Here is a 27,289-nt window from a genome sequence, read left to right on the forward strand (position 1 = left end):
CACCTCATAAAACCACCTCGTTCGCTTCGCTCACTCGGTGGTTTTATTCGGTGGTTATAGCAAAGGACCAGGCGTTATGACACCATATACACCTCGGGGCGGGTCATTAACCCTTAATTATCACACGTGCTGCCATAGAATAATTTGAATACACTTTGCTTGCTCCGCTGAGTTTAATTGTTCGAGGACGCAACTTTTTCCGCCCGTTTTGCAGTAAATATGTGCTTTTTCTGGTTGGTACAAAAACAATATTCATGCTTTGCAGTAAGGGTAAAGACCTCAGCTTTGGAATATAGGTCATTGTGTTTTAAAGTGATTACTTTTGCATAGGAAAGTCATTTTGATAGTCCTGGTAAGATATCCAAGTTGTGCCTGACATTCAGCACCAAGGACAACACCGGTAGTAATGTACAACAACAAGGTAAATTGGTGTACCTAGGCTTAAATAGTGCACAGGATTTAGTTCTGTCGTAAGTGTTAACAAAAATAGTGCACAGGACACGATTATGTCATGTGTTCTAAACAAAAATAGCGCACTGACACGGTGATGTCATGTGTGCTATACAAAAATAGTGCACAAGACATGATGATGTCATGTGTTCTAAACAAAAACAGTGCACAGAATATGGTGATGCCATCTGTCGGGCATATGCATTCGGACACCAAATATTATTTATTCACCCATTTTTTTTTCTAATATAGAATATCAAATTTTCTCAATTTGAAATTACAGATAACTAGTAAATTTAGTTTCTTTTAAAAACACCAAACCCTACTCCAGATTTGTATGTCAATCATTGAATTGTACAATCATTACATTTCCCTCAGAAAATTTTTTTTGTACTTTGAGTTTGCACAAAGTGTTGATATTTTTTATGATGACTTGTTAAAAGAAGTTGTGGTTTTTGATATTGCCCTGATCCAAAAAGTTGTGTATATTTGATTATTATGGTCAGGTTACTATTTTGTGATTTGGTTTGCAGAGGAATTATTACTAATTTTGTAATGCAATATTCAAGTGTGAATATGCCAAAGTGCCTTAATTATTATGATGTACAAGATTATGGTGAAAAATCTATGCATTGATAATCATAAATTTCCAGATAGCTGTATATTTTGAGTAATTTTCTATTCATTTTTATGCAGAAATAGGTGATTATATATTCAGGGATTTATACAATTTTGTAGTTTTTCATTGTGATATGGTGATGGTGAAATGTAATGTGAAGCTTTGACCCCTTTTCAATTGTTATGAAGATTTTATAAAACTCAAAAGTCCTAATAACTATGCAATGATACTACTTGATTTTTTTCTATATCTGTTGTTTTAAAAACAGGGTATTTAGATTGATATCAAGTCAATGGACGGTGCTTCTGAAATGCAATGTTTTGATAATAGTGCAGTAATGTTATTTTTAAAATATTACACCGTCCATCCCTAAATACCCTGTTTTTTTAAAAGCAACAGATATAGGTTACCTGACAGATAAAGGTGATGCTTGATGTTTGTGGTGACTTTATCAGGTTTATTATTTGATGTGCAGTGTTTTTTTTCTATTCTTTTTTAATTGGTTGGTTTTTAGATTGGTGTGTAGTAAATTGTAATTGAATGTCAAGAGTAGACTTTCTATAAGGAAAAATACATATCAAACCTGTTAGACTTACTGCAATGTATGTTCAAGAGTAGTTAAATTGTTCACTGGAGAAAGCGTATAGCTTACGAGGATGACCTGAACTGATAGCTTAGACTAATAGTATTCTCCTACATAGAGCTTTGGAACATACTCTTGGGGATCTAAACCCGTGCTGAGGTTAACGCTATTTCACCTTTATCCGTGGGGTGACCTTTATCTGTTGTCTTTAAAAACAGCACATTTAGGAGTATTGAGTCTGCTGACAGTGGTTTCAAATTTGCAATATTTTCAAAATGTTCCAATTTTAAACCACCGTCCGTGACTCTATATCCCTAAATACGTTTTTTGTACAAACAACGAATATAGGTCATTCCTCGGATAAAGGTGAACTAGCGTTACCACTTTTGTGGGTGTGACCTCTAACCAACTGTCAGCCAATAAGAGAATTGGCTTTACCTACATTTAGGTGATTCTCTGATAGGCCAATAGCTTAAAAGTGCAAACCTCAGCCCAGTTTAGCAAAACCTCCCCAAGGTATGTTTTAGGCCTTGGGTGAGAATCAGTATTGAAGAATGAGAATAGACAGTGATATTACATGTATATTACCGTCGATGTAGATTAGACATCCAGGTAATAAGATACGCCAAAAAGTAGTTACTCAAGCAACTGGATATGGTTTTGGAAACAGTCAGAAGTTTTGGATAGAATCCACTATCCTTCGTCAGTGACACTGATGAACGAAAGTGGATTCTATCCGAATCGTCTGACAGTTTCCAAAACCATATCCAGTTGCTTGAGTGACTACTTTTTGGCATATACAGTACCATTGTATTATACTGTTGGTTGTTACTTGAGCTGCAACAGTAGATGAATGAATATGACCTATATCTGTATATATTTTGTTCTGGTACCATGGTGTTAATTGCCCTAAAGCTTTATATTTGTGAAAAATAATTCATTACTGTTTAGCTTCGGTGCACAGTTTGTAGAGACATGTCAGTTTTCTGCTTTGTTTTCACTGTTAGACCACACAAAAATCATTTTGTGGATCACATTCACGTGTGCAATGATTTTCACCAGTTCCTACAGCAAGAAAAGCAAAAAACTTACTTATAATAAGCTGTTTATCCTAGGGATTCATTTTAATAAATACAGTTGGAATTCTATCAAGCGTGAAAAGTTCATTCAAACTGCCATATTTTTCTATGAGCCCGGCAGAATTTTAGACCAATTTCCTTTTGAATGCTATTTCTAAATGCTTCATGTTGAGGGCCTTTGTAGATCTATCAGTGACTTAAATGTTGCTTGGCATTGGTATGGGGTCATTTAACTCTATTTTAGTTGTTGATTTGAACATATAAAAGAAGAGAATATTAAGTACTAGTGCAACATTAAGTTTGTTGTTTCTGATGCAGGTTTGACAGAAAACTACAACGTTTGTAAGTTGAAAACACTTTATTTTGGCTAAGAAATATGTGAAAATTGCTGACATCACGCAAATAAAACACACAATATTTATATTATACAACCGGAGTGATGCAACAGCACAGGATACTAAAAGATGGTCTCAAAAACTTGTCCTGCAACTGCTTTTGACAAAAACAGATTTTGGAGCTAGAATTCAGTGCATATATTGTTTATATTTGGCATATAGGAATGACAATAAGGCACTTAACAATTCCATCTCTTGTGCTCTTGCATCGGTATAAACATATAAGCCATTTATACAAAATATACATGACAGAACAATACTGAATATATCACTTTTCAACTGCGTTTCATATAAGGCACTTGAAAGTGCGAACTTTCATACTGACGATTATGTTAACATTTGCATAGAATTCTTTTTTTTCTTCAGACAAAATGACATCTAACTGTTAAGCACTCAGCAGTGCAAGTGAAATAACTGTACAGTGATTTTCTGTCTTAAATCTTAACTCCTACATCCGTTTATTTCTTAAGACCAGTTCAAGAACTTGATGAACTCAAAGTAGTCGATCTGCCCGTCTTTGTTGTGGTCACACTCTGCAATCAGCTGTGGTGAGAAAAAGAGGAAAGTTTTAGTTTTCAAAAATCAGACTTTAATTTGAGAAATATGTAACAATTGAAGAAATGAAAGGATACTAAGGTGAATAAATTACAAATAGAAGCATTTGTTTGTTTCAGTAATGAGTATGTATATTCTAATCATCCATTAGCCAATTCATCATAGATGCTATAATAATATGACTCTGAAAAACGACTTTTTCTAAACGACAACAAATTGAAACGAGAATGCGTTCAAAACTTTCACGATGCTTTGTTGATATGAGCAAGTTAGAGCCTGTGTTAAACTTAATGGGTGTTGCTTAGACTAAGTCCAGGTGCAGAAATAAATGATTGAATAGATAAAATCAAGAAAGAAAAGTATCATTGGACATAAAACACAACTTACAGCGTCAAGTAAATCATCGTCGACGGGAAGGTTGCAGCGTCGGCAGAGGTTGCGGACCTCGCTCTTGTCGATCTTGCCGGAGCGATCCTTGTCGTACCAGAGGAAGGCCTCCCGGAGCGAGCTGTGGTTCATGTAGTTATCCTTCTGCAGCTGGAAACGCACCTCCTGGACCAGGTCGCTCAGGTCTCCACCCCTGGGGGACAACATGGCAACTCGGTTACAAGTGTTCACTGGTCTGTATCCCTCACATTACACAGTTATGTGTACTGGACACAAAGACAGTATGTATTCAGTTAACTTTTAGTCCCTACTTCCAGACTACTCTTGCATATAAGCATACCACGACCCTAAGGATGTGTAATGAATACAAATGTAGTGACAGGAGATCTACTCTAACAACAAGGGCATCACAAACTTCCATTCACCATTGACCCCACTACTAGTACTACAGCCAATATTAATTACCCCGAGAACAGTCCTACCTGTACCAACTCCTGCCCAATGTGATTACATTTTGGTGGTTCATCAGATAATATTGGTACAAGCATTAAGCATCTATGAGATTTGCATGAAGACTATAGTGACCACCTGTCTTCTTGGGCAGCTTGATTAAAAATCTTGTCAGCTGTTTCTGACTACATTGTATCGAAGCAAACGTCATGATCAGAATCTGCCCTTACGTTCTCTGGATCTGGACAGGGGTGTTCTTCACGACGTCTTCCGTCTGGCGTCCGTGGCGAGCACGGAAGGACTGGAGCGCCTGGCTCTGCGGAGGGAACGTGTCGGCGTGAGCCTCCATATACCGCAGAACATACTCATCTGCATCTGTGATCTGGAACCTGGAATCACAAATATGCAAATGAGAATTTTGCAAATATTGACAAATATGCAAATGAGAAATGTGCGGAAAAGGCAAATAACAGATAAAGTTTTATAGATAATTTTGCAAAACATGAAATGAATTTTTCTAAATGCTCCTCAATCCATTTTAAACTTTAATTGTAATACTTACTAAATACTTAAACATACTTTGGAAACAGAGCAGATAGCACTTTTGAGTCCACCCCTTACCTGTGCTTGAAGACGACGATGATATTCCCGATGGCGAAATCGGCCGGAGTGTAGAACTCGGGATTCTCCGGGTCGCAGTCGGGCTTGGTGATCCGCGTGGCTTCCAGGAACTTTCCTCCGATGATGCCGGAGTTGCGAACGGGCGGCTCGTAGATGGAAATCATGTCGTCCGACAGGCGGTACGAGATGATGAAGCGCCGGTTGTTGTCCTCGGGATGGACGGAGTCCTGGGGAAATTAAGAGATGTCTTTTAAAAATGTGCACTATTTAGATCTTAAAAGTATCCCTTAGTTTCAAAGTTACAAAATGCTTTTTCAGCACCAAGGACAGATGTTGAAATAATTGAATCAAGCTGTGAAATCAATGCACAATGCTAATGATATCCTGGAAATGTTTTTTTATCAAAATCATTGTTTTTGTTTTTTTAAATCTGCTCATCAAAGTGTACATTTTAACACAATTATGATAAAATAATACTTTTACGTTAAAACAAGGTGTTCAAATAAGCCTCTAAATTCCTGCTAAAATGATCTTTGGATACTCTGCAAAAGTTAGATTTTTCCTCAGCTTTTCTTCTTCTGGGTTCTTTGGGTCTGCTTGCGTACAGGGCATTGCACATTTGACAATAGTCTTTTTTGTTTCTTTTCTGACAATTTCTTTTCTTTTCTCCAGATTCCCCTTGGAAACATCCTGCATTTTTGTCAAAAATGTTGTACTTCTAGTTATTCTTTGAGTTTTCTCACCATGGTTGCCTCAAATCTGAGGATCTTGTGGTCGTTCTCCATCATCTTGATGTAGTCCTTCTTGGGTGGCTGCGGGATCAGAGACAGGCAGTTCTGCATGGAGTCCTCCATGGAGCCAAAACCATTGTACAGGGGAATCTCCTGTAAAACAACACAGTAGGGATCAGAGACAGGCAGTTCTGCATGGAGTCCTCCATGGAGCCAAAACCATTGTACGGGGGAATCTCCTGTAAAACAACACAGTAGGGATCAGAGACAGGCAGTTCTGCATGGAGTCCTCCATGGAGCCAAAACCATTGTACGGAGGGATCTCCTGTAAAACAACACAGTAGGGATCAGAGACAGGCAGTTCTGCATGGAGTCCTCCATGGATCCAAAACCATTGTACGGGGGGATCTCCTGTAAAACAACACACACAGTAGGGATCAGAGACAGGCAGTTCTGCATGGAGTCCTCCATGGAGCCAAAACCATTGTACGGGGGAATCTCCTGTAAAACAACACAGTTACACAGTCAGGGGGTGATCCTGAATTGGTTTTAAGTCAGAAAGTTATAATGGTCTGTACTGCACCTTTATTTTTGGAGGATACTGATAGTGCCAATTCAGAATAATAAAAGCTCCCACGCCATGGTACGGATTATACGTAATTGAAAATTGAGAAATCTAGAGATTTTTTTAACGATCTCTAGATATCCCAGAAAATCTGGAGATTGTTTGGAAAAACTTTATGATACTTTTTCTTGCATTTGAATCGCATCTTTTATCTGACTAATTTTGTGACTGATGAAAAGTTACTGTAATGTACAGTAATGTTTGGCAATTCACAGTAATGAACAGTTAAACACACAGTATTGGACAGTAATGAACAATAAGGTATAGCTAAAAAGTGATAAATTTGTGAATTTTTTTAGCATTACAAACTTAAAGAGAACCTGTTGGTTGGAGCAAAGACTATTATGATTTATAAAATATTATAGGACAGAGCATCTTGGCTTTAGCTAACATGAAAACGTTGCACCCACCATTTTGGGCAGCTCAGGATGCGGCTGGTTGACATCCACAGACCCCATGCCCCTGCCCAGTCGGTGTGCGTAGTACGCACGTGTGAAGTCATCACAGTCGTACAGGAGGAAGCGGCGCCCGTAGACGTACACCGTCTTCCCGATGTCGAGGTCGGCCGGCGTGAACCAGTCCTTGATCTCATGTTCCGAAAGCTCCATGACGACGGCGGGGAAAGAGGCTAGAAACATGAAATTTGAATTTTTTGTCTATTTCTGAGTGAAATTCTGACTTAATACAGATTTGAATTACTTGACATTTGTGCACTTCATTGCCATTAAAAGAGGCCAAAATTTTGTCACTGCCAGGTACGACTACCTTAACATTTGGCAAGAGACTATAATTGTAGTCTGAGCTAATCACTAATCACTAAAAAATTCAGTTTCAACACATTATGGATAGATTTTAAACATTTTTTAGAATGATTTTCTATGGGTAAGTACGAGCATTAAAATAACAATCATTAAAATAACAATCTGAAATTGTAGTTGGCTGTAACCTGATTAGTTGACCTTTAACCCTATGACCTTTAGAAGAGACTTACATTCAACGTTGTCCCTGTTCTTGGGCAGCTTGTGGCGACCGATCAGCACGGGGAACGGGTCGCGCCCGCTGTTTGGCGTGCGAACCTCGCGGACCTCCACGGTATCGTCCACGAGGTAGTAGTGCAGAACGAACGGGCGCATCTCCCCAAACATCTGGTCACGGTCGTCCCAAACACAGTAGAAACGCAAGACCTGAAATAAGAGACAATGATGTAAATTCAGTGCCTTTTTATTCTTTTGTCTTTCCTTAAAGATATTTCACCTACCCTCATTTTTCCCTTGATGCACTTAGTCCTAAAAGGAAACATATATCAACTTAAATTAAGAAATGATGTTCTGATAACCATACAGTTTGTTTATCTTTATTATAATTGGAAAACATCACAGTCTGGAAAATGCAATCCAAGTTGTCTCAACACACCAAGAATGCTTTTCTTGAAAAATCATTACAGAATCTGTTTCTCCGAATCAACCTTTCTTTACAATCATACATTTGTACCTGATTGGGCAAAAGTTTCTCATGTGCAGATGTCAATCATGATTCAAGTTGTCCAAACAAAAGACAGCATTTTAAATATTTGACAACTTAAACTTTTTCAACTTCTACACACCTTCCTGTCCATTGTGAGGAACTGCTTCAGTTTGTCGAAGTCTGACGGAGTCTTGAACATCTGGAGTTTCGCCGACTCCACGCGATGGTGGTTATACGGATCGGCAGGCATGCTGGACGGACCGTTCAGCTCGATTCCCTCGCTCTCGAGGTAGTCCTGCGTGAACTTGTCGCAGTCCACGATGTGGAAGACCTTCCCGTAGAAGGTGACGTTCATGGACATGTTCAGGTCCTTCCAATGCCAGTGGCTGCCCTGGTCGTCTTTCGGCAGACGCTGACGCTTGATCAGCTTACCCTGGGAAGGAGAAGGTGGAGGTTTAGAGAGCTCTGGGACAGAGATTACAATATTTTACCTAACAGTGTTAAGAGTAACATTTACGTTAAGATTACACAGTCACCTAACAGTAACTTTTCAACTTGCATGATTATGTTTTTCAATTTTTAGAACAGAGTATTCATGGATGCTTTCTAAAATGGGAACTGATCATTTTTGTTGCCTCTATGCAATAAAAAAGACAAGTTCGCAACTTTAAGACCATGACATTTTTTCTCTGAGAAGTTCTCCGACTGAATCCTAACCGCGGATCTTCTGAATGGTCATCACTTTTTGGAGACGAATAGTATTGTGGGGTATCTACTAGTTCAAGTTTCAGATTGAATCTAGATCCTCCGCCCCATAATAATAGTGAGCGGCCCCCTACCTGAGGCATCCCAGAGTTCTCCACCACAGGTTCCACCACCGAGATGCTGTCATCCTCCAGGTAGTAGTAGATGTTGACGGGGCGGATGCGGTAGTGCTCGTTGGGGGACTCGTGCACGGTCTGCTTGTAGTACGCCTTGAACATCAGCACCTGGGACAGGGACACACGGGGGTTAGAATCTTCATTTTTTGCGCACAATGTAAGAAAGGTATAGAAACAGAAAGAAACAATATTCTGACTCCCTGGATTTCAACCTGTGCCAAATTCGGGCCACAAGATCGCAATCCCAGACGCTAAACCATTGCGCCGATGGGCTGAAAGCCATTTGGCATGGTCAGTTCTAGCAGTCCTTGAACCCCACTGTTACACACAATTTTTTGGACAACCCATTATGTACTACATGACATTGTGTAACAGAGTAAGCAGATCATGCAGTGGACAGTTGAGTCATATCAGGAGCCACGTCAGTAGTCAAACTTCAAGAGGGGCACAGATGGTCTCCTGAGACTGGACTTCTAAAGAGAAAGAGTGGATGATTAAGTTTTAGGCACTAGGATTTTCGGAGCCATTAAAAAAAGTATTTGAGTGGTTTCATGTTGTTTACTTTGCAGTGTCTTGCCTTTATAATCAATGTGTTACTATGGCTGTTTCAGATGCTAAGTTCAACTTCAATCACTGCAAAAACTTATTCCTGCTGCTGTAAAATTAAGTTTTTGTCTAACTCAGATAAAAATTACTGTCCAAACAAGCTAAATGGTGTGGCTCTCCACAATCACAACACTCCTCTGAAGCACTCTAGTCCTTACTCCTACCAACACCACACACATCATTGGGTTCCAAGCTCTGATGGCCAGTCAAGGATTAGAACCCATGACCGTGCGATCCTAAAGTGGCATGGGTAACCACTAGACATTTTCTAGGTTCATTGAGCCTGTATATACTGTACAAAACATCTGTCCTCTTTACTATGGTGGGTTGGGATATGTTTTTATTTTTCATTTCCAAAACTAGTTTATAACCACTGTTGGAAAAAGACATTCATGTAGTCTGAGTACCATCCTCCATAGTGACCGTTGGCTCAATCCTTTCTGTGGTTAGCAAGCAAAAGGATTGAGCTAGCAGTCATTTATAGGGGGTGGTACTCAGGCTATGATCCATGTACAGAATTGCCCAAGAAGACCATACAGAATACTGTTAAAATCTGGTTTATGTGGACCGACGGCCACTACAGAGTCGTATCTTCAATGTGTCAATGGAAAAAGTCCAAAGGGCAACCAATATAAGTGGTCACATCGGCCAAGGTGGTCCTTATGTAGAGGTGGTCACTTGTACAGGTTTGACCATACAAATATCAAATAGGAAATAACACAATGAAACGTTAATTTCACCTTTTTGTCAAAGGCAAAGTGGTTACATTGTCCAGGAGGTCACTTGTATTAGGTTTGACTGTATGTGTAACAGACAAATATCATACTAACGACCACAATGAAACATTAATTTCACCTTTTTGTCGAAGGCCTTGTGCGCGGGAATGAAATCCTCTGGCGGTTGCGGCTGTGCTTGTCCGTATGTCAGCGTAGGTTTCTGATTGGCCAGACTATCCAGCTCGGCCTCTGACAGCTGGTTGACCTTTAGGGGCTCCCCTCCGATTCCAACGGTTGGATACGCGGCGGGAACGGAGTAGCCATTTTTGTAGTTCAGCGAGTGGCACAGATGGAACTTGGTTTTCTGGAAATAAAGAAGAAATTTGTCTCATCAGTAGGTGCAAATCTTGACATATATAAAATATATTAGCCACAAAATATTGAGGTAGACATATTTGTACTCTGATATTTCTATGTCTAAAGGACAGAATTAAAAATATTAGAAAGAATATTTTAGAACAGCAGAAAATGTTTGGGACAAAAATACACCTTTAGCACTTTTGTTATGTAAAATAATTTTTTCCTCTTCTTTTGAGTGACATGCATAGTTGGAAATCACGTCTGTTCATTTCATTTTTGAGGTTTGTGATTTTTCTGAAAAAATTGACAAATTGTTGTTCTAAACGGGTTCTTTAAAATGGCCATATGATAATAAAAGAAAACGGGTCGGATCTGTAGTGACGATTTTAAGAACATGGTTATGATTATTTTACCTTGTTATGGTTACTGTTGATATTGTTTGCAAGCACCGGGATATGACATCTGTAAAACCCTCCCCACCCTCTAGTTTTTAATTGCACAGAATTTGCTTGAAAATCTTGTAAACAATGGCCAAAATCGCAATAAAAAGCGAAAATTTGCTATCTATTCAAAGGCACAAATATATCCCTAGTAACAAAATATCAAGTTTCCCCAATAAGCTAGCTGCAGACTGCTTAAATGTAAATCTCTTAAAGGTCCTTTAGACAAACTCGGAGAGAAATTTCGCGAACCGATGAAAAATTCTGTAGTTCGAATCCTTCAGCGGTTTAAAAATCACTTACCGTGGGGTCGGTGAAGCTGTTTCCCGGCAGAAAAGGCAGCGAACTCATCCTGAAATGTATTTCTGAATTCTCTAGGTACAAAAACGGGAGGTCCGGGCAAAAGAGATCCTTGGAAATGAATGGAAACACAAGTAAACGTGTAGTGTTTTATTTGTGCTTGGCGTCGGCTGCTGTCATGGCGATACGCCCAAACAACTCATTTGCATATCCAGCTCTCGCGGGAATAAGCGAGAGGTTTAGAAGCGCCCCGTGACGGATGTAATCATTACTGCATTACTGCAGGTAATTCCTGTGAGGACCTGCAATAATGACAAAAGTCACTAGAGGTCTCACCTGCACTGTCTCCGAATGGATGTCAACAAAAGTTGTTCAAAGAAAGATTTTCTTGCTCAGCTCAGCGCAAAGTCTACAGAGAAAATGCGCTTAACAATCTGTACATTATATGCTAAAGATATTTAGATTGGATTTAGAATCAAAATTTATTGTCAATTTACTGGATGTAATTCATTTTCCATTCCAAAATCCATGTATTGTGTTCGCATATCAATTGGTTACGCACAAATATCACTATTGTAATTTCATAGCGAAGATCAACGCAAACCAAACCTGACAAAAATTGATTAGCTACAGCACTTTCCTAACTGCAGTACTTTTTCTGGACGCTAGGAACCACTCTTGCACCCCAAACTGAGCCATGACGTTTGGGCGATATCATAGTGCAGGCAAATTACCACAGCAGTAGCAGATAGATTTATCTGCGAAAAAAATATTCATGCTCCCTCGGCGCGTTACTTTGAACTGGTGGGCGTAAGACTCGGAAATGCTCACATGGAATCTAAACCATTTCCGTCACTCAATTTGTTGCACAAACTTTTGATTACGTCTGCGTTCTTGCGATACCAGGGAGTGCATAAAGGAGGTTAACAAGTCTAAACGGAAGGCCGCTATACTTGATATTAGAATTGATATTTTGCATCGTTGCATGTCGTACTGCTAGTGAAAAATAAAAACTCTTTGCACAAATTTCAAAGATGTTCAAACGTTACAAGCATACTTGCATCGGAGAGAGAATTGTTATCATATTGCAATTGTAATTGTAATCATCGAATAAGAGAAGGATAAAATATTGCTGCATGAAATTTGATTGTTCTGCAAAATCGGCTTACCGTATACCTTTGCCTCCTAAAGGTAGGCTGTAAACAAATTGCTGATTTGCGGTTTGAATTGTGAAGCCCTCGCTTATAAAAAGGATGTTTAGAGCTTCCTTTCTAAATATTTTTCTAGTTCAGTCTTGGCATTTGACAACTTATTTTGATTTTTCCAACTTTCGAAAAAAAAAAGCTACAGGCGAAACAATGAAACAATGATTTTTATAACATTTCAAAATTTGCTTCATACTTTGATGTGCTGAGCCTCTTTCAAGTTGTGACTCCGAGCAAATACTAGGAAACATTTGGAAGGTTTGAACAAAATATGAATGGGGAATATGAGTTAATAGCAATGATAACTTCCAGACAGAAACCAGTTCATATCAAACAAACTGCTTCAAGACATAAACCATTTCAGACCATTTTCATATCAAACCTGTCATATAAAACGGCGTACGTGCGACAAGAAACATTCCCATATGTACGTGAGGAACTAATAAAAAAAACACTGTAAGCATCGACATTAACCAGATCTCTTTAATTATACATATCGTCCCCAATCAGTTATAAATTGCAATATCGTAAAATAAATATAAATTTACTAATTTTTTGTTGATGTCGATCATGTCCCTTTCCATTAAAAGGTGTTATTGTAGGAAAAAATTGCGCTGAATTACTTTTTAATGATAGAAATGATGATTCAACCTTAATCAATCTTCCTTTCTAATCATAATTCTCAATTTACGACAGAAATTCTGTTTCCAAGCTACAAATTTCAGATTTGGCTTCGCCTCGCAAATCCCTGGGGATGACGTCATACCCACAGGCGCTCGGCACATGGCACCCACAATGCCCTGCGCTAGCAAGATGTCCGACGCGATGAACTAAAGAAGGAACGAAGAGGGGCTGCCATCCTGTGCCATCACGGTACGTAAACAAAACAATAACAAGAATCATCGCGATATTATGAAATATGAATATCTAAGCTACATTCTGATGTGTATATTGTGTAGTAACGACGTACGTGTGACGCGTAACAAGGCCTTGTTTAGAGGCAAGCTCGTCGTTGTTGTCGAGTAATGCATATTTATTTTTTCAAAGAATGGCTTCTCCTTGCCGAGCTGAAAGTTGTCTTCCTTTTCTCGCCCGTAGATAGCGTGGAATGAGTATTCCATGTGTCCTCGGCATGCATGAAGGCGCTTGGGAAAGCATACACGCGTCGAAAGGCCAGCAGGGGAGTGTAAGCGCCATGAATACGGGAGGGCACGGGACGGGGTCAGCTCAGGGCGGCGGAGCGGGAGGACCAGGTCCGACCAACCTCCCCAGTCGGTCCCAGGACGATGCTATGGTGGGATATTTCTTCCAGCGGCAGCCGGGCGAGCTGGACGGTGCCGGCGGAGGCTACAGAAAACCCCGCTGGGCTATCGGAGACGACGGAATCGGAGACCAGGTAGGCACAAACCTGTTTTTTCCAACCCGTTTCTTTTTGTGTGTGCAAAAAATGGCCGTTTTTGTTTGGTACATACTCGCGCGCCCACCCCACCCTAAATTGTATCCACTCTAACGCCCTTCCTCACAAACAAAAATACTAAAGCAAGCTTTGTTTTTCCTTTTAGATGAGAATGGCACACATGAACAGCGAATTTGAAGCGTTGAGTTTGGAAGGAGCGAGAGACATGAGCGAGGTAAGAACGGAAATATCCTTTTCTTTGTCACAATTTTCTGTCTTTGTTACATATTCTTGTACACAGCAAACCGCTACACTGTTTCAAACGCCGCTGCGTTGCAAATACTTCTCATAGCGTTTATTATATTACTCTTAGAAAAATTCTGCATATTGTTTTTGAAATATTGGCTATTGTTTTGGTCAGACTGCATTGTTTGTATGGGGGGGAACTGATTCTTTTCTTGTTGTTGAATGCCTCATGCATAATTATGAGGGTCCAGCTTTGTTATTGTAGCACCCATTATGAGGGACAACATGCGGTGAAAAAATGCTTTTTTTTTCAAAAGACACTTTGTTTAAGAAAAAGGAACAATTTGAAAAAGAATGTCCTACATATGTTCTAAATGTTACATTACATAGTAGTAAGTGTGCTGTGATTTCGAGAATATTAACTATATAATCTTTATATATGTTACGTAGATTGTTGTGATATCACTTGCGTTATACCAATGGTATAAGTGTTATCGTGGGATATAGGTGATAACAAGCTCATTAGCGTTGTTATATTTGCTGCACGCTTTGTGATCTGAAAGTGTTTAAACTGTTATTTTAACATATTTCTTAGAATATCCCTAATTATTTGATGGTCAGTTGGTCTTTCATCATGCTATGTGAAAAGTCATAACTTATAGATATTGCTAAAAGTGTGTCACTGTCTCAGACTGAAAGAAAAGTATTTTTGTGTGTTGAAACAAAAATGCAAACCCTGCTTTTGCTGTATTGTTTTGAGCTCCTTCAAACAATTTTACAGAAAGTACAACCCAAAACCAACCCAGAAATGGTATGGTATATTTTAATCCTTGTATCAGTGATGTGACTTTTTGCACGTTGTACCAATCCTCACACGTGGTGATAGTCAGATTTATTATCAGTCCGGGCTTGTAGGAGGATTTTGAAGCTTAGTATGTTTCATCTGTCCTTTTGTACCAAAGATCTCTCGAGGATTTATACACAGATATCATAATGTCATAACAACAGTGTTCATCTGTATGTGATGATGCGATGTTGGGTATTTCAAAGCTTTCTTGTGCCATATATCTTGTTTTTGTTTGTGTACCATTTTATATGGGTGAAGGGGATGGGTTGTCTTGTACAAAATTTCAACATTCCCCAAAATATACACATTGTAGAAAAGGACCTTCATTTGTTACAACCTAATACTGTATTTTTTTTAGTTTTTGTATAGTAGTTTTTGTATCACTTGTTGAATTTAATGGCACAGTATACATCAAGAGTGCACATGTCTATTTGCAGTATAAATAGCCATAGTAGCATGCAGTGCAAGACAGAGCGCATGAAAGGGAAAAAGTAGTGAATAGTTGTGAATAGTTGAGGATTTTTAGTTGTATAAAGTGTTAGTCTTTTGTTCACGTGTGTGTGGTTTTGTGAATGAAAGTTTAAGTCCCATGTCTTACAATTCGAAGCCAGATTTTTTCCCATTAATACAACTTGCCTGGCTTTTCATGTCAACAATTGTAGAATCAGCTTGTAACAAACGTCCCTTAATGCTGACCACTCCTGTCAATGATGTGACATTTATAACACCATTTGTAGGTCTAGTCCCATGTTTGATACATCCCTGTGGGATTTCCTGGGTTGAAATTCATTTTTGGGAAAGTGCACTGAAACATTTTGGGTGACAAACATGGAGTTTCGTAGAATTTTAGGGAAAAATGATTGCAAACGTTAATGCTTCCTTTGAAAGCTAAGATCTGAAAAACTGACGTTAAACAATTTTTTTGTCACCTTTAGGCACAAGAGTACACATGTCCCCAATATTTTGAGCCTAGGAATTTATCACTCAATTTTTACTAGGTATGCCAAAAACACAGAACTCAAACCAGTGAGGTGTACATGAGCTAAATATGTTCCAGCTTTCAGAAGAATTCAAGAAAAATATTCATATTTCACAGTAAAATATTACAGTTTATGCATGGATTTATGTACACAGTTTTTGCAGCAACCTCTTGCCAGTAGCAATTCAGTCGCGTTAGTAGTTTCAACCGCAAACAAAAAACACAACCTTCCACAAAATTAAGTCCCTCCTAACTTAAATCAATATATGGTTTTGGTACACAGATTCTTTGACATACCCCATGGTATTACACGCAGTAAATCTTGCCCATATTACCCTGTTTTGTCTGCCAATGGTCCTTTATGGGTCCATTCTCAAGTCTATAAAAGACCAGAGATTGCGATCTAGATGGTCTTCAGTGGTACTTCATATTTCAGCGTCCACGCTATGTACTTTAAAAGTCAGCGTGTAGAAATATTTGCTGTCCCTAGAAAGCTGCAAAGATATAAAGTTGAAATTCAAACCTTTGTTTTCTAAATGTTTTTAACACAAAGTTAAAAGCCCTACATTTGTACTGGATGTTTGCTTCACATGTGCTGTTTGAAACAACATCTGGCTTAAATATTGAGTGTTTGTAACATAGATCTTCCCTAAATTGTGAAAAATGTGTTACAGAAAAATTATCCCTTAATTTTTCCATATGAAGATTTTAGAGCGTTGAATTTTTTAAAGTTTATTTCAAGCAGTTTTGTGTTGACTAAAATGTGTTACAGTTGAAGGTTTTGTTAGGATAGCTCTTCCATTTATATTTAACCTGTATCGTTGTATCATGAACTTCCAGTTTCATGAACACTAACCTACCATATTGTATGCAGCTCCTGAACGCATTGTGAACAACAAAGCTATGTGCAAATGCCATGATAGGATTTAAGTACAAAATGTAACAGTTCTCGTATTACAAACGTTTTAGTGTGTATCATACATTTACAATTTAGCCCTAGGGCTACAATTATGCGGTTTTAATCGTGATATCGAATGAATTAACCAGCTATCTATCGATGTAAGTGTTTGATTTTGCTACAGTGGATTTGAGAAAGACTATTTGTAGAATAGCTAACAGTGCCTAACTTGGCAGAGTGACAAGCTTACTCCATAACCCCCACACCTATTGTCAGTATGATCTGATTTTACGTTTTTAATCATGATATTGAATAAACCAACTATCTATCGATGTAAGGGTTTGATTTTGCTACAGTGGATTTGAGAAAGACTATTTGTAGAACAGCTAACACTAACAGTGCCTAACTTGGCAGAGTGACAAGCTTACCCCATAACCCCCACACCTTTTGTCAGTATGATCTGATTCCCCTGCTCCCTTATCTGTGAAACAAATCAAATTTACTCTACTGTGAAAGGCTTAACCAGATGTGGGCTGCCAATTTTACACACTTCTTTAGGAAAGTTCTAATAGAATAATCTGGAAGTAGCCATTCAGACCAAGACTGGTATTGTCTATGTGACATGTTGTAGACTTGAATCAGGATTATTTGTCAAAACAACAGCTAAAAATATATATCTGTACATTTTAGTTAGGGCTGTGATTTAAAGAAGTATTACTATAGTGAAAGAGTATGTAAAAAATTACTAATGTTCACATGAAAACATAAGCAAATGGCCAAATACAAAAGTTGAAAATTGTCTTTCTTTTATCTAAGGAAGACATGTGCAAATTTGTTTGTTTGATGTTTGCATCTAGTTCTTTTTTAAGTGACAGTTGCATTCACTATATTTTATGTCCGTGCTCACAAATATATATCAAAGATGTTTGGACAAAATCTGTATTCAGGGAAAGAAACTGTTTTATATGTTACACACATGTCTGTTATTATGATCTATGGATCTTAGCCAAGATGTCACTCAACTTCTCTTCTCTAGAACATTTTCTGGCAATTTTTCAGCTGTATGTTTGAACAATGGACTTGAATACGAATTTACATTGGTCATTGACTGCATTTTAAAAAAGAACAAGAAAAGTTTTATCCATGTTTTGGACATAATGAATCGTGTGATAATCTGTGATTTCCTTGTAGATAGATTGTGAAATATTTGCGGTGATTTAACGCATGCAGCAAGAGTTTGCGGTGAGAGCTTGTCATAGTGTACACATGCGCTGTCTCACTACTATGTTTCAACTCCAAAACCTTCCATTGCCAAAAGAAGTCCTAGCAAAGATAAAACGATCTACGGTATGACCTTGAAAGTAATCTCCCTGTGCAAACATTGGCTTCACCTTGTCAGAGTCTCCCCACCACTTGTTTTGGCCATGCTAGAGTTGTATAAGGCCAATGGATACGTGCGCCATGTGGTATTTGGTGTTGTTACTGTGTGTTACACATCTGTGAAAAGTGTTAGGGTGGTGGTTTATGGTAGTGGTAGGTTTGCCTTATTTGTGCGTAACTTGGCCTTGTTTTTTAGTCTAAGCTTTGAGATCTACATTCAGGGTGGTGGTTGAAACATTTGAAGGACATTTTATGGTTTGCAAGGACAGTTCGTGGTTTGCCAAGGTTTTCAAATGGTTGTTGCCTGTCAAACTTCTCAAAGTAAAAATACTTAAAACTCCTTTTGGTCACTGGTCACACAGTTGTGAAAGCTGTTTAGCATAACAACAATCTAGCTATGTCCACTGGTAGTGGTCTGTGCTCAACTACCATACTCTTTCTCTGTTGAGTGCTAAGCAGAGAAAGAGTTCTAGCTGAGAACGGCACACATGAATCTAGCTTTGTCCACTTGTTGTGGTGTGTGTTGAACTACCATACTCTTTCTCACAAGTGCTGAGTGCTAAGCAGAGAAAGCATAAACAAAAACACCAAAGCAAACTTCATTTTTCCTTGTAGATGAGAACAGCACACATGAATCTAGCTTGGTCCACTTGTTGTGGTGTGTGTTGAACTACCATACTCTTTCTCACAAGTGCTGAGTGCTAAGCAGAGAAAGCAGTATGTACTCACACCATTTTTGATAAAATATATCTGTTCTTTCCAAGATTGGTGGTTTGGATGGTTTAGCATATGCCCATATATGGTATTGATTTTTGGAGCAATTTTGTAAGTGAAAAGTATGCTGACCTTAGGCAGGGTTCAAGTCCAGCAACCCTCAACTGACAAGGGCAAATAACGTCTCCTGATCTAGTTCACAGAAGTCAATACATGAGCCAAGTCCCTCTGTTTATAATGGAAGTTTCTAATCTAAAGTAAAATTTGTAAATTGTTTGGTTTGCATAGAATTATGCAGAAGGCAAGAACCAAAACAGATTTTAGTTTATGTACGTTTATGTATACACCTGCAAATTGATGCAAATTTGTAAGGGTTTGATTTTTCAATAGGTGTCAGGGAAGGAGAATTTTGTGATATTTTGCTATTCATCATTTCAATTAAAGACATGACGTACATATGTATGTTCATGGAATTCACAACAGCCTTGAATAAGAGGTCACGGTAAAAAGAAAATATTTCAAGATTTACAGTAGTAAAATAGAATTTTTTAAATTTTGCTTTCAACTTTGTCATTTAAGACCTTTTATTTGCACAAATACATTTTTTGTGGTGTCCATGCTTGTATGATAATCTGATAGTGTGTTGTATTCATGGCTAACCTAGAACAATTTCAGTCCCTTAACTTGATCGGTAAAAGATTTAATAATCTCTCAGCTAAGGAATGTTAATTGTGTTTGGATGCCTAATTACACCACCCGAGACCTTAGACTGATGGTTAATGGATCCAGGGGAATTTCGCCAATATTACAGGCGAATTTAGATTTGCATAATCAATACAGGTTTAGTAATTGACATATTGGATGACTTAAAAATTAGAAAAACATATTTTTCCCATATGCTAAAAAATGGGTGGATGTTACTGTGTGCTTGAAAACTTGCTTTGATATTTGATATTTTCTTGTTGTCTGAAATATGTAAATCTCTTATGATTCCATAAAGTAATGTATTATTATTCAGATTACTCAAAATGAGTGATGATGTATTTTAGATTGAATTGTACCTTAATGATGCAGAATAGATTGAATAAAGGTAGGTAAATCTGGTAAACAAATGATTATAATGGCCTTTATGTTGACTTGAAGTACCGTTTTTGTTGGCGATATGTAGAAATGTGATTTTAGAATGATTAGAAATGTGTCCGACACAAAGGAATTTTAGTCACTAGAAGAAACATTGGCCAATTGATATTAGGAAATCATTATCTCAGTGTACTACCCTACTTAAATTCTGTAGAATACAGTTAGTTGTTTATGTCCCTTGTATTTACTATGTTGTCTCTTTTTGTCCGAACAAGTGAATTAGAAATGAATAGATTTGACTGAAAATAATTATTACATGACTCAGTGGTCGAAATGCATTTTTCCGGTGTTCTGCAATATTGCAGATTGTCAAAATTTTCTTCTGCAATTTGAAAATATTTTCTGCAAACACATACCTGTTTGCTAACATATAAGAACCATTCAATTCCAATCCTGATTTTTTCATTCTGCAAGATTGCAGATTGTTTAATTTTTCTTCTGCAATCTTGACAATCCTTCTGCAAATTGCAGATTGCAGATGGGTATTTCGAACACTGCATGTAGAAGCTGTGCAATGATATTGCTGACTTATAAGTATGTTACACACAACCCAGAATGAGCGAAAAGGTTGCTACATTCAGATGTAATTGAAAGATAAGTTATGATATATTGTTCTAGTTAATTGTCAGGGTTTGAATATACAAAGCGGTTCATGTAGACAGCTCCACAGTAGTGTGAAATTGTCTCATTATATACTATGGCCCTGCCTGCAAAATTAGTTGTTTCTTGGTCTTCTGTACACAAAAGTTGAGGTTAAAAATTTGATCCAAGATTCACTGTCAGTGATTTTTGTCCAGGAAAGATAGTAAATTTGGTTCAAACATGGGTAAATGGTTTATTTTGTCATAGTTCTATGAGAAATGTCAGATTTGATAGACTTCTCTTCTGAAATTGATAACTTCATCTTTTTGTGTGACCATCTTTGGTAATAAAAGTGATACCAACCCTTGTCTGAAGCCCCCCATGGGGTAGTTGAGTCGTGTATAAATGGGTTGATGTGTATTGGGGTTATCTTTCTGGCTATCGGTAAAGCGAGCCTGCTTTGTTCCGCACTGAATATTTTATAATGATAACAGTTTTTCACCCAGTTTCACTTGGCATAACTGTGCCATCCAGCATTTTAACCCTAGTTATTTTTCTACACACATTATTTTGGAATGTTCAATTTCATTATATTTTCCTTTACAAGGATGTCTGTTTGATTATTTTCAGTTCAATTTTAGAATGGTTAGACTTAGACGTTTATGTACCATAGATAATAAAAAAAAGATAGTTTTAGGAAATAACATGACCTTGCTGGGATTGCTTTTCAAAGCAGGCTTCATTTATTTGAAAAATACAAAACCGCCACCTCGTTGTTATAGTGTAATATTTTTCCATTAACTATTAACACATGGTGCAAGATAATGACTAGATGTAACTAACCCATTTCCCCACCCCCTCCTCCATTTTGGATGGTACGACCTTGTTGTTTGGGACATTGATTATCCAATCAGCTTGCAGGATTGTGAGTCAGCATGACCTAACTGTGTCCACGCCACATCATAGTATTCCCATCAGGCCCTCGTTTGCATAAAAGGATGGGGGTGTCTGGCGTGACTCAGTGATTCAGGAGGTTGATGTAATATATAAACTGTTGGGAGCTGGATGTGCTGTACAGACGTTCGGTATTGAGTCACCAAGCGAGCCACGTTGGATTGTAACTTGGTTCGATGTGTAGCTCTGAAAACGTGGCGGCCGTGTTGTAGGAAATAGCAGAAATAATGGTGGGTGGTATCGTGGTAAGACAAAAAATTCTCTCTGTCTAGAAATCTCCCAGGGCCAAATACTGAAATAGATGATAGAATTTGGCCAAAATGTTGTTGATTATTTGCTCAAATTCCAAATTCAATGTGTGTATTGTTCATGTAGCCCATGAAAATGTCCTTTCTTGTATATCATCAGTTCGTTGTGAAGAGAAACGACAACAGAAAAGAAAAAAAGAAAAATTCTGTCTGTCTGGCATGTCCCAGGGCTGAATGGATGACACAATTTGGCAAACATTTTGTTGCTGAAAGACTGAATATGATGTGTATATTGTTCATTTAGCCTATAAAAATGCCCTTTCTTGTATATTACTAGTTCATTGTAAAGAGAAATTGCAACCACTAGACTTCCTTTTTGGGGATTTTGTTTGTGTGTGTGGCTTTGGTTTGTAAACTCCCTAGGGTAAAAATGGCCCAGTCAGAGACTGCTTTGTAGAGGGGTCCTTTGTTTGATAATTGCTGACCAGGTTATTTATTTGTAGTCCATTTTTATGGTAATGTTGGTCGTATATTGAGTTAATTTGCATTGGAGAAGAAAAGAGCTATTTATAGAAATACATGTTTTATAGTCGTGAAATTCATTTTAGTTCTGTCCAATTTGTTAGAACTGGTTTTAGTGAATTGTCATTCTGATTTACATATTGTTGTACAGCATTTTATCTTGCTTTCCTGGAGTATTTTTTTCAGCACCCCTCCTACCTTAGAACTGACCAAAAAAGAGTCCTTTAGCCATCTCTTATGTTATTTAGTCCTTGAGCCATCTCATGTTATTTGGACCAATCAAACAAAGCATTCTTTCGAGCCAGTTTCTATCCAAGCCCAAACCAAAAGCTCCTAGCTTGCCCAAGCAGAATTTTTTTTTCAGGTCCCTCTTCTACTCAAAGCAAACACAAGTCTGTTTGTACTCTGATGTGTTCTTTGTTCCTCCCTCAAAACATCTGCTTGTGTTTTTTCAGGGTCATTTCTTGTAAAGGCCAGCTAGTATTTACTCGATTTTCAAGGTCATGAGGACCTATTCTCAAGGTGTTTTCAATGACAAGTTTCCCCGTAGCAGAATTCATACAGACAAGAAGACTGTTGGAAAACTTTTTTAAGGGCTTAAAAAAGATAACAAGAACTGTATGTGGTATATATAAGATACAGATTTGCCTTTATTTTGGGGAACTGGTAAATTACTAGATTTGTTGTTTGTAGCAAAGATTACAATATTTATGGTTATGTAAATGAGAATGGATAATCGTGGTTTTGTATAAGGATATTTTGTACCAAATAGGCGTCAATCAAATGCACATTACAACAGGGTATTGTAGGTAACAAAGTACTGTTATTTAATTTAGTTCTTTTTTTACTGAAGCTGAATTCTTTTGGAAGAAAGATTACAAGGGATTTTAGTCTTGAGGTCGGTACAATGCTATAGAAGTCCAGTATCACAAATTACAATGGAATAGCATAGTCGTAATGTCACAATTTTACTATTGAGAGGTCATTGCAGGAATAAAATCGCAAACATTTCAGGTTATACAGTAAATGCATTTCAAGGCCCTTGTGCACAATATGTTCTCACCCTGTACCATTACTTGTATTACATATCATATGATGTCACAAAATATCTTCATGTTTTTGTTCCCAAATATGGTGAAGATTCCTGGGTAGGTTAGGGTATCGCCCGTCCAGTTCAACTGGATATGAAAATTAAAACCCCACAAAGAGACAGGAGACATCCTGTTTGTGAAAGACAATATATGTTTGAAAACAGGTGTTTTTCAGCAAGTAGATACTGTTTCTGTAAAGCTACTTGTATTACGGCATGAGCTACTAACAATATTACACAGTTATACTCACTCACTATCCATTGTTTGATTATACTGCTGCTGGGATTGAAAGCTATTTTACATTACTGTTGGTCATTCTTTTTGAAATGGAGCATTTTGATAATTCAGTAGAGAATCTTTTGAATTACGGCACAAGCTACTAACAGTATTACACAATTATAGACCATTTTAGTCACTCTTGTTTGTCATTCTTTGAAAAGAAGCATTTTGATAATACATTTGAGAGTCTTTTTAATTATTAAAGTGGTTATTTGCTGTTAGTTCTTAACTATACGGTCTAGACAGAACTTGCTTTGTCAATGTCACAGTCGTTGGTATTCTGTGTGAGTACTGTCTGCATTTTGTGGGAGTTTATGATAGCCTTCGGTGGTGGAAGATTCACTTTGCATCAAGCTTTTACAATATATGGCTGTGACGTGAATTGTAAGGATCACTCCAGTACAAAATTCCTGTATTTTATTGTAATATGTATTTGGATTTGTTGCCTTCGGTGGTGGAAGATTCACTTTGAATCAAGCATTTACAATATATGACTGATGTAAATTGTAAGGATCACTCAAATACAAAATTCCTGCATTTTCTTGTAATATGTATTTGGAGTAGTCCCCTTTTGTATTGGCTTTTAGAAAGAAATGACTTTATTCTTATGACTGGGACCATCTTGTATATTAATTTTTTATTACTGTAATTAAAAAAATGCACATAGTTATTAGATGCTGATACTGGTAATTGAGAGAATCGTTAAAAGAAACAACCCTGTCTTGAAGGCCAAGAGATAAGTGTATTGTAACATCTTGTAAGATGGCTTAGAGTCTTTGTGTCTAGTGTATGAGCACTGCTGAGAAATGACCTTATAAGGGCATGGTTTTGACATGGTGGTATGATGGCATTTAGGAGTGTGTTGGGTGCCCTGGGTACTCAAGCATTGGTTTACCTGTGTTGTCAACACATCAATTTTACATGGCATTTTTCTAACAGTTGGTTCCTTGAAGGATTCAGAAAACAGCAAGAACATTGTAGATTTTAAAATATTTGCAGTGGTGTTATTTTCACAGTGCCTGCAAGCATTAACAGGAAATTCAAGACACATCAAATCTGTTGTTGCATTATGAATCTGTTTTTGCACAAACCTAAAGCTTTTAGGTGAAAGTGCAAAAACAGGTTCGTAATGCAAAAATAGATTCAATGTGTCTTAAATTTTCATAGGTGTTTTAAGCTTTTAGTGAAAGCTTAGTTTAAAACACCTATGAAAATGCCATTTTCCCTCTGCGAAAATAGATGAATGTACAGAAGTACACACATCATGCACAAAGATAGATGTCTACATGTAAATACATAGCAAGGATCAATATGAATTCACGCTGTATTGTTCTCTTGTCACAGAGGTTTTACCATCAACCAATTTTGGTACCAAAACAGAAAGATGTATTTTAAAGCACAAAATTTAATTTAATATTTTGCATTTCCCTCTAGATTGTGCCGTCAGCAAAAAAGTTGTGGGATGTGGGCGGTGACGGTGATACGGGCGGGAAAGGAGCGGGTGATGAACCGAAGAGCATCTTTCTGGGCGACCAATGGCGGGAGAGCACGTGGGGCAGCGTACAGACATCCATGTCAGGTGGGGAAATCCTCTATTGATCTCTGAAACATTATTTGTCAAGAATATTTGAGATGCTTCAATGTAGGTTAGACATCCAGGTAGTAAGATATGCCAAAAAGCAACATTGTCACTGACGAAAACTAGTGGATTCCAGTTGAAACGTCTGACCGTTTCCAAAATCATATCCAGTTGCTTGAGTAACTGCTTTTTGGCATATTTGAGATGCTGTGATATTTGAGATGGTGCATGATAATTTTTTTTGTCCATAAAGAATGCCTGGTTTTCATCATGATTATTTCACAGTGTAGAGGGCATCCTAACGCGTCAAAGCCATGTGGTGAGCGGGAAAGTTTAGGGGGTTTAGGGATATCCTTCCCCTGAAAATCTTCACAATTTTGTAACCCTCAGAAATGTAATTTCCTCTGTTATTAAGGCCAAATTGTACATCACAAAGGCAACATTCTTTTACCTTGTTTAAAAACGACAGAAAAGCCCCTCCCGCTGGTTGACAAACGCAGCATAGGGGCTCAAATCACAGGGTAGACAGTACAAATCAGAGCATAGGGGCCCATAGATTCAACTGCGCTGACAAAAACGTTGATAAAAATTAGCATTAATGTTTGATATGAAACTATTTCTATGTCTTTGCAGACCACTCAGTGTCGCAACCAATCATGGTGCAGCAGCGAAGAGCGTCGCTTGGCGGTTTCCACGGCAACGACGTGGGTTCCGTGTTGTCGCCGCGCTCGTCGGAGGCGAGCGGACTGGGCGTGAGCATGGTGGAGTATGTGCTGGGGTCGTCGCCGGGGTCGAAGGAGATCGACTCGCGAATGAACAGGCTGAAGGTCGGATTTGTAAGTATCCTTGTATGTTACCTTGACCTTGACTGATTCAAGTTCAAATTTCAAAAGAATTCAGTTGCAAGGTACGTGCATATCATAGTGGGGGGAAATTTTAGTACTTAAACTGTCTGCCAAACATGTGAATTTGCCTTTACATTTGTGCATTTCTTGTCTACCTTGATTGTCTAGTTCTGACAAAAATTCTGGCAACCTCCAGTAGTACTGGTAGAAAAAAAAGGGCTTTACCTTCCAATGAGTTTATGTTCAAAAGAATTCAGTTGGCAAACCAGAACGGTGACTTCAGCAAAGGGTCAAAGTTGCTTGGAAGTCAGTATTGGTCCCTATCTCAGTTGAGGCTTTGGGTTATTACGAGTTGAAAAGGATCGAATAGAAAGCTTGTTGGTTGTGTGCTTCATTTTTTTGTACCGTTTTAAATTGTATCATAACAATATTTCGCAACTAACAGTAAGTTGTCATGTCCCACAGGAGACAGGCGGTGACGGCAGTATGGCGAACGATGTGGACGGAACGAAGGCAGGAAAGAAGGACAAGGTCACGGAGGACGGAGACGGGAAAGTCGACAAGCACGACAAGGAGAGTAACGAGCAGGCTCAGGGCAACCCTGGAACAGTCAACGGTGCAGTCAAGGATGACAAGGGGTTCAGGTAGGAACATAGCCTGATTAAATCTCGCTTATAGCAGCCCGCAAAACATCTGCCAGCCTACTCTGTGGGGAGGGGCCAGTTACAGCCAAAATATCCTCAAATAAGCTCAAGTAACCACTATTGAATGTCCACAGTTAGAGAAGAATGTACCAAAAAAGCCCAGTCTGATTAGGGTAAAAAAATTGCTGAAAAAAAACACAATGTTTGTGTGTACTTGAGCTACTGTCCATTGAAATGGAAATAGATCTATAGGGACACTGTCTAAATATTCCACTTGCTTCATTGATATGGAAATGAGTTAAAAGATTGCTGTATACACCTTTCTCACGCAGCGGCCATGATTGATCTAAAACGAGTTCAATGAGGCAAACAAAAGACTGTCCATCATAATTAGCAGTTCTACCAAAGATAGCCTGGCAATTAGGAAATAGACCAATGAGAGAATGGCTGCATGTCCGTCAAATATTTGCATTATTAT

The 27,289-nt window shown here is 38.1% G+C and overlaps 2 protein-coding genes across 16 annotated transcripts in view; one reads left to right on the plus strand and one right to left on the minus strand.

Annotated features, from left to right (window-relative positions):
- Positions 1-3,551: 3,551 nt before the first annotated feature.
- LOC118404649 (EF-hand domain-containing protein 1-like) lies at positions 3,552-11,466 on the minus strand. The gene is made up of 11 exons (XM_035803889.1): positions 11,266-11,466; positions 10,302-10,526; positions 8,799-8,948; positions 8,099-8,392; positions 7,487-7,679; positions 6,906-7,123; positions 5,883-6,023; positions 5,140-5,366; positions 4,749-4,907; positions 4,069-4,261; positions 3,552-3,669 (listed from the first exon to the last, which is right to left on the minus strand). The coding sequence occupies exons 1-11, from the start codon at positions 11,311-11,313 to the stop codon at positions 3,592-3,594; spliced, it is 1,926 nt and encodes a 641-aa protein (XP_035659782.1). The 5' UTR covers positions 11,314-11,466; the 3' UTR covers positions 3,552-3,591.
- Positions 11,467-13,202: 1,736 nt separating this feature from the next.
- LOC118404614 (pumilio homolog 2-like) overlaps positions 13,203-27,289 on the plus strand; it is a 36,838-nt gene continuing 22,751 nt past the window's right edge. For 13 of the 15 annotated variants that reach the window (XM_035803825.1, XM_035803831.1, XM_035803836.1 and 10 more), the window contains exons 1-6: positions 13,203-13,340; positions 13,566-13,863; positions 14,030-14,098; positions 25,178-25,322; positions 25,956-26,158; positions 26,633-26,811. In XM_035803825.1, coding sequence (XP_035659718.1) covers positions 13,576-13,863; positions 14,030-14,098; positions 25,178-25,322; positions 25,956-26,158; positions 26,633-26,811 — 884 coding nt within the window. In that variant the 5' untranslated portion in view covers positions 13,203-13,340; positions 13,566-13,575. Of the gene's footprint in view, positions 13,341-13,565; positions 13,864-14,029; positions 14,099-21,691; positions 21,849-25,177; positions 25,323-25,955; positions 26,159-26,632; positions 26,812-27,289 lie in introns of those variants that run through there. The other 2 variants (XM_035803826.1, XM_035803841.1) reach the window with 2 other exon arrangements.

The sequence above is a fragment of the Branchiostoma floridae genome, chromosome 17 (assembly GCF_000003815.2).
Source record: "Branchiostoma floridae strain S238N-H82 chromosome 17, Bfl_VNyyK, whole genome shotgun sequence".
In the NCBI taxonomy this organism is placed as follows: Eukaryota; Metazoa; Chordata; class Leptocardii; order Amphioxiformes; family Branchiostomatidae; genus Branchiostoma; species Branchiostoma floridae.

Coding starts and splice junctions, on each gene's coding strand:
- LOC118404649 (XM_035803889.1), bottom strand. CDS start 11,313: ATGAGTTCGCTGCCTTTTCTGCCGGGAAACAGCTTCACCGACCCCACG. Junction 6,024..6,905: donor ATCCTGAGCTGCCCAAAATG/GTGGGTGCAACG, acceptor GTTGTTTTACAG/GAGATTCCCCTGTACAATGG. Junction 5,367..5,882: donor TCAGATTTGAGGCAACCATG/GTGAGAAAACTC, acceptor TAATTTCCCCAG/GACTCCGTCCATCCCGAGGA.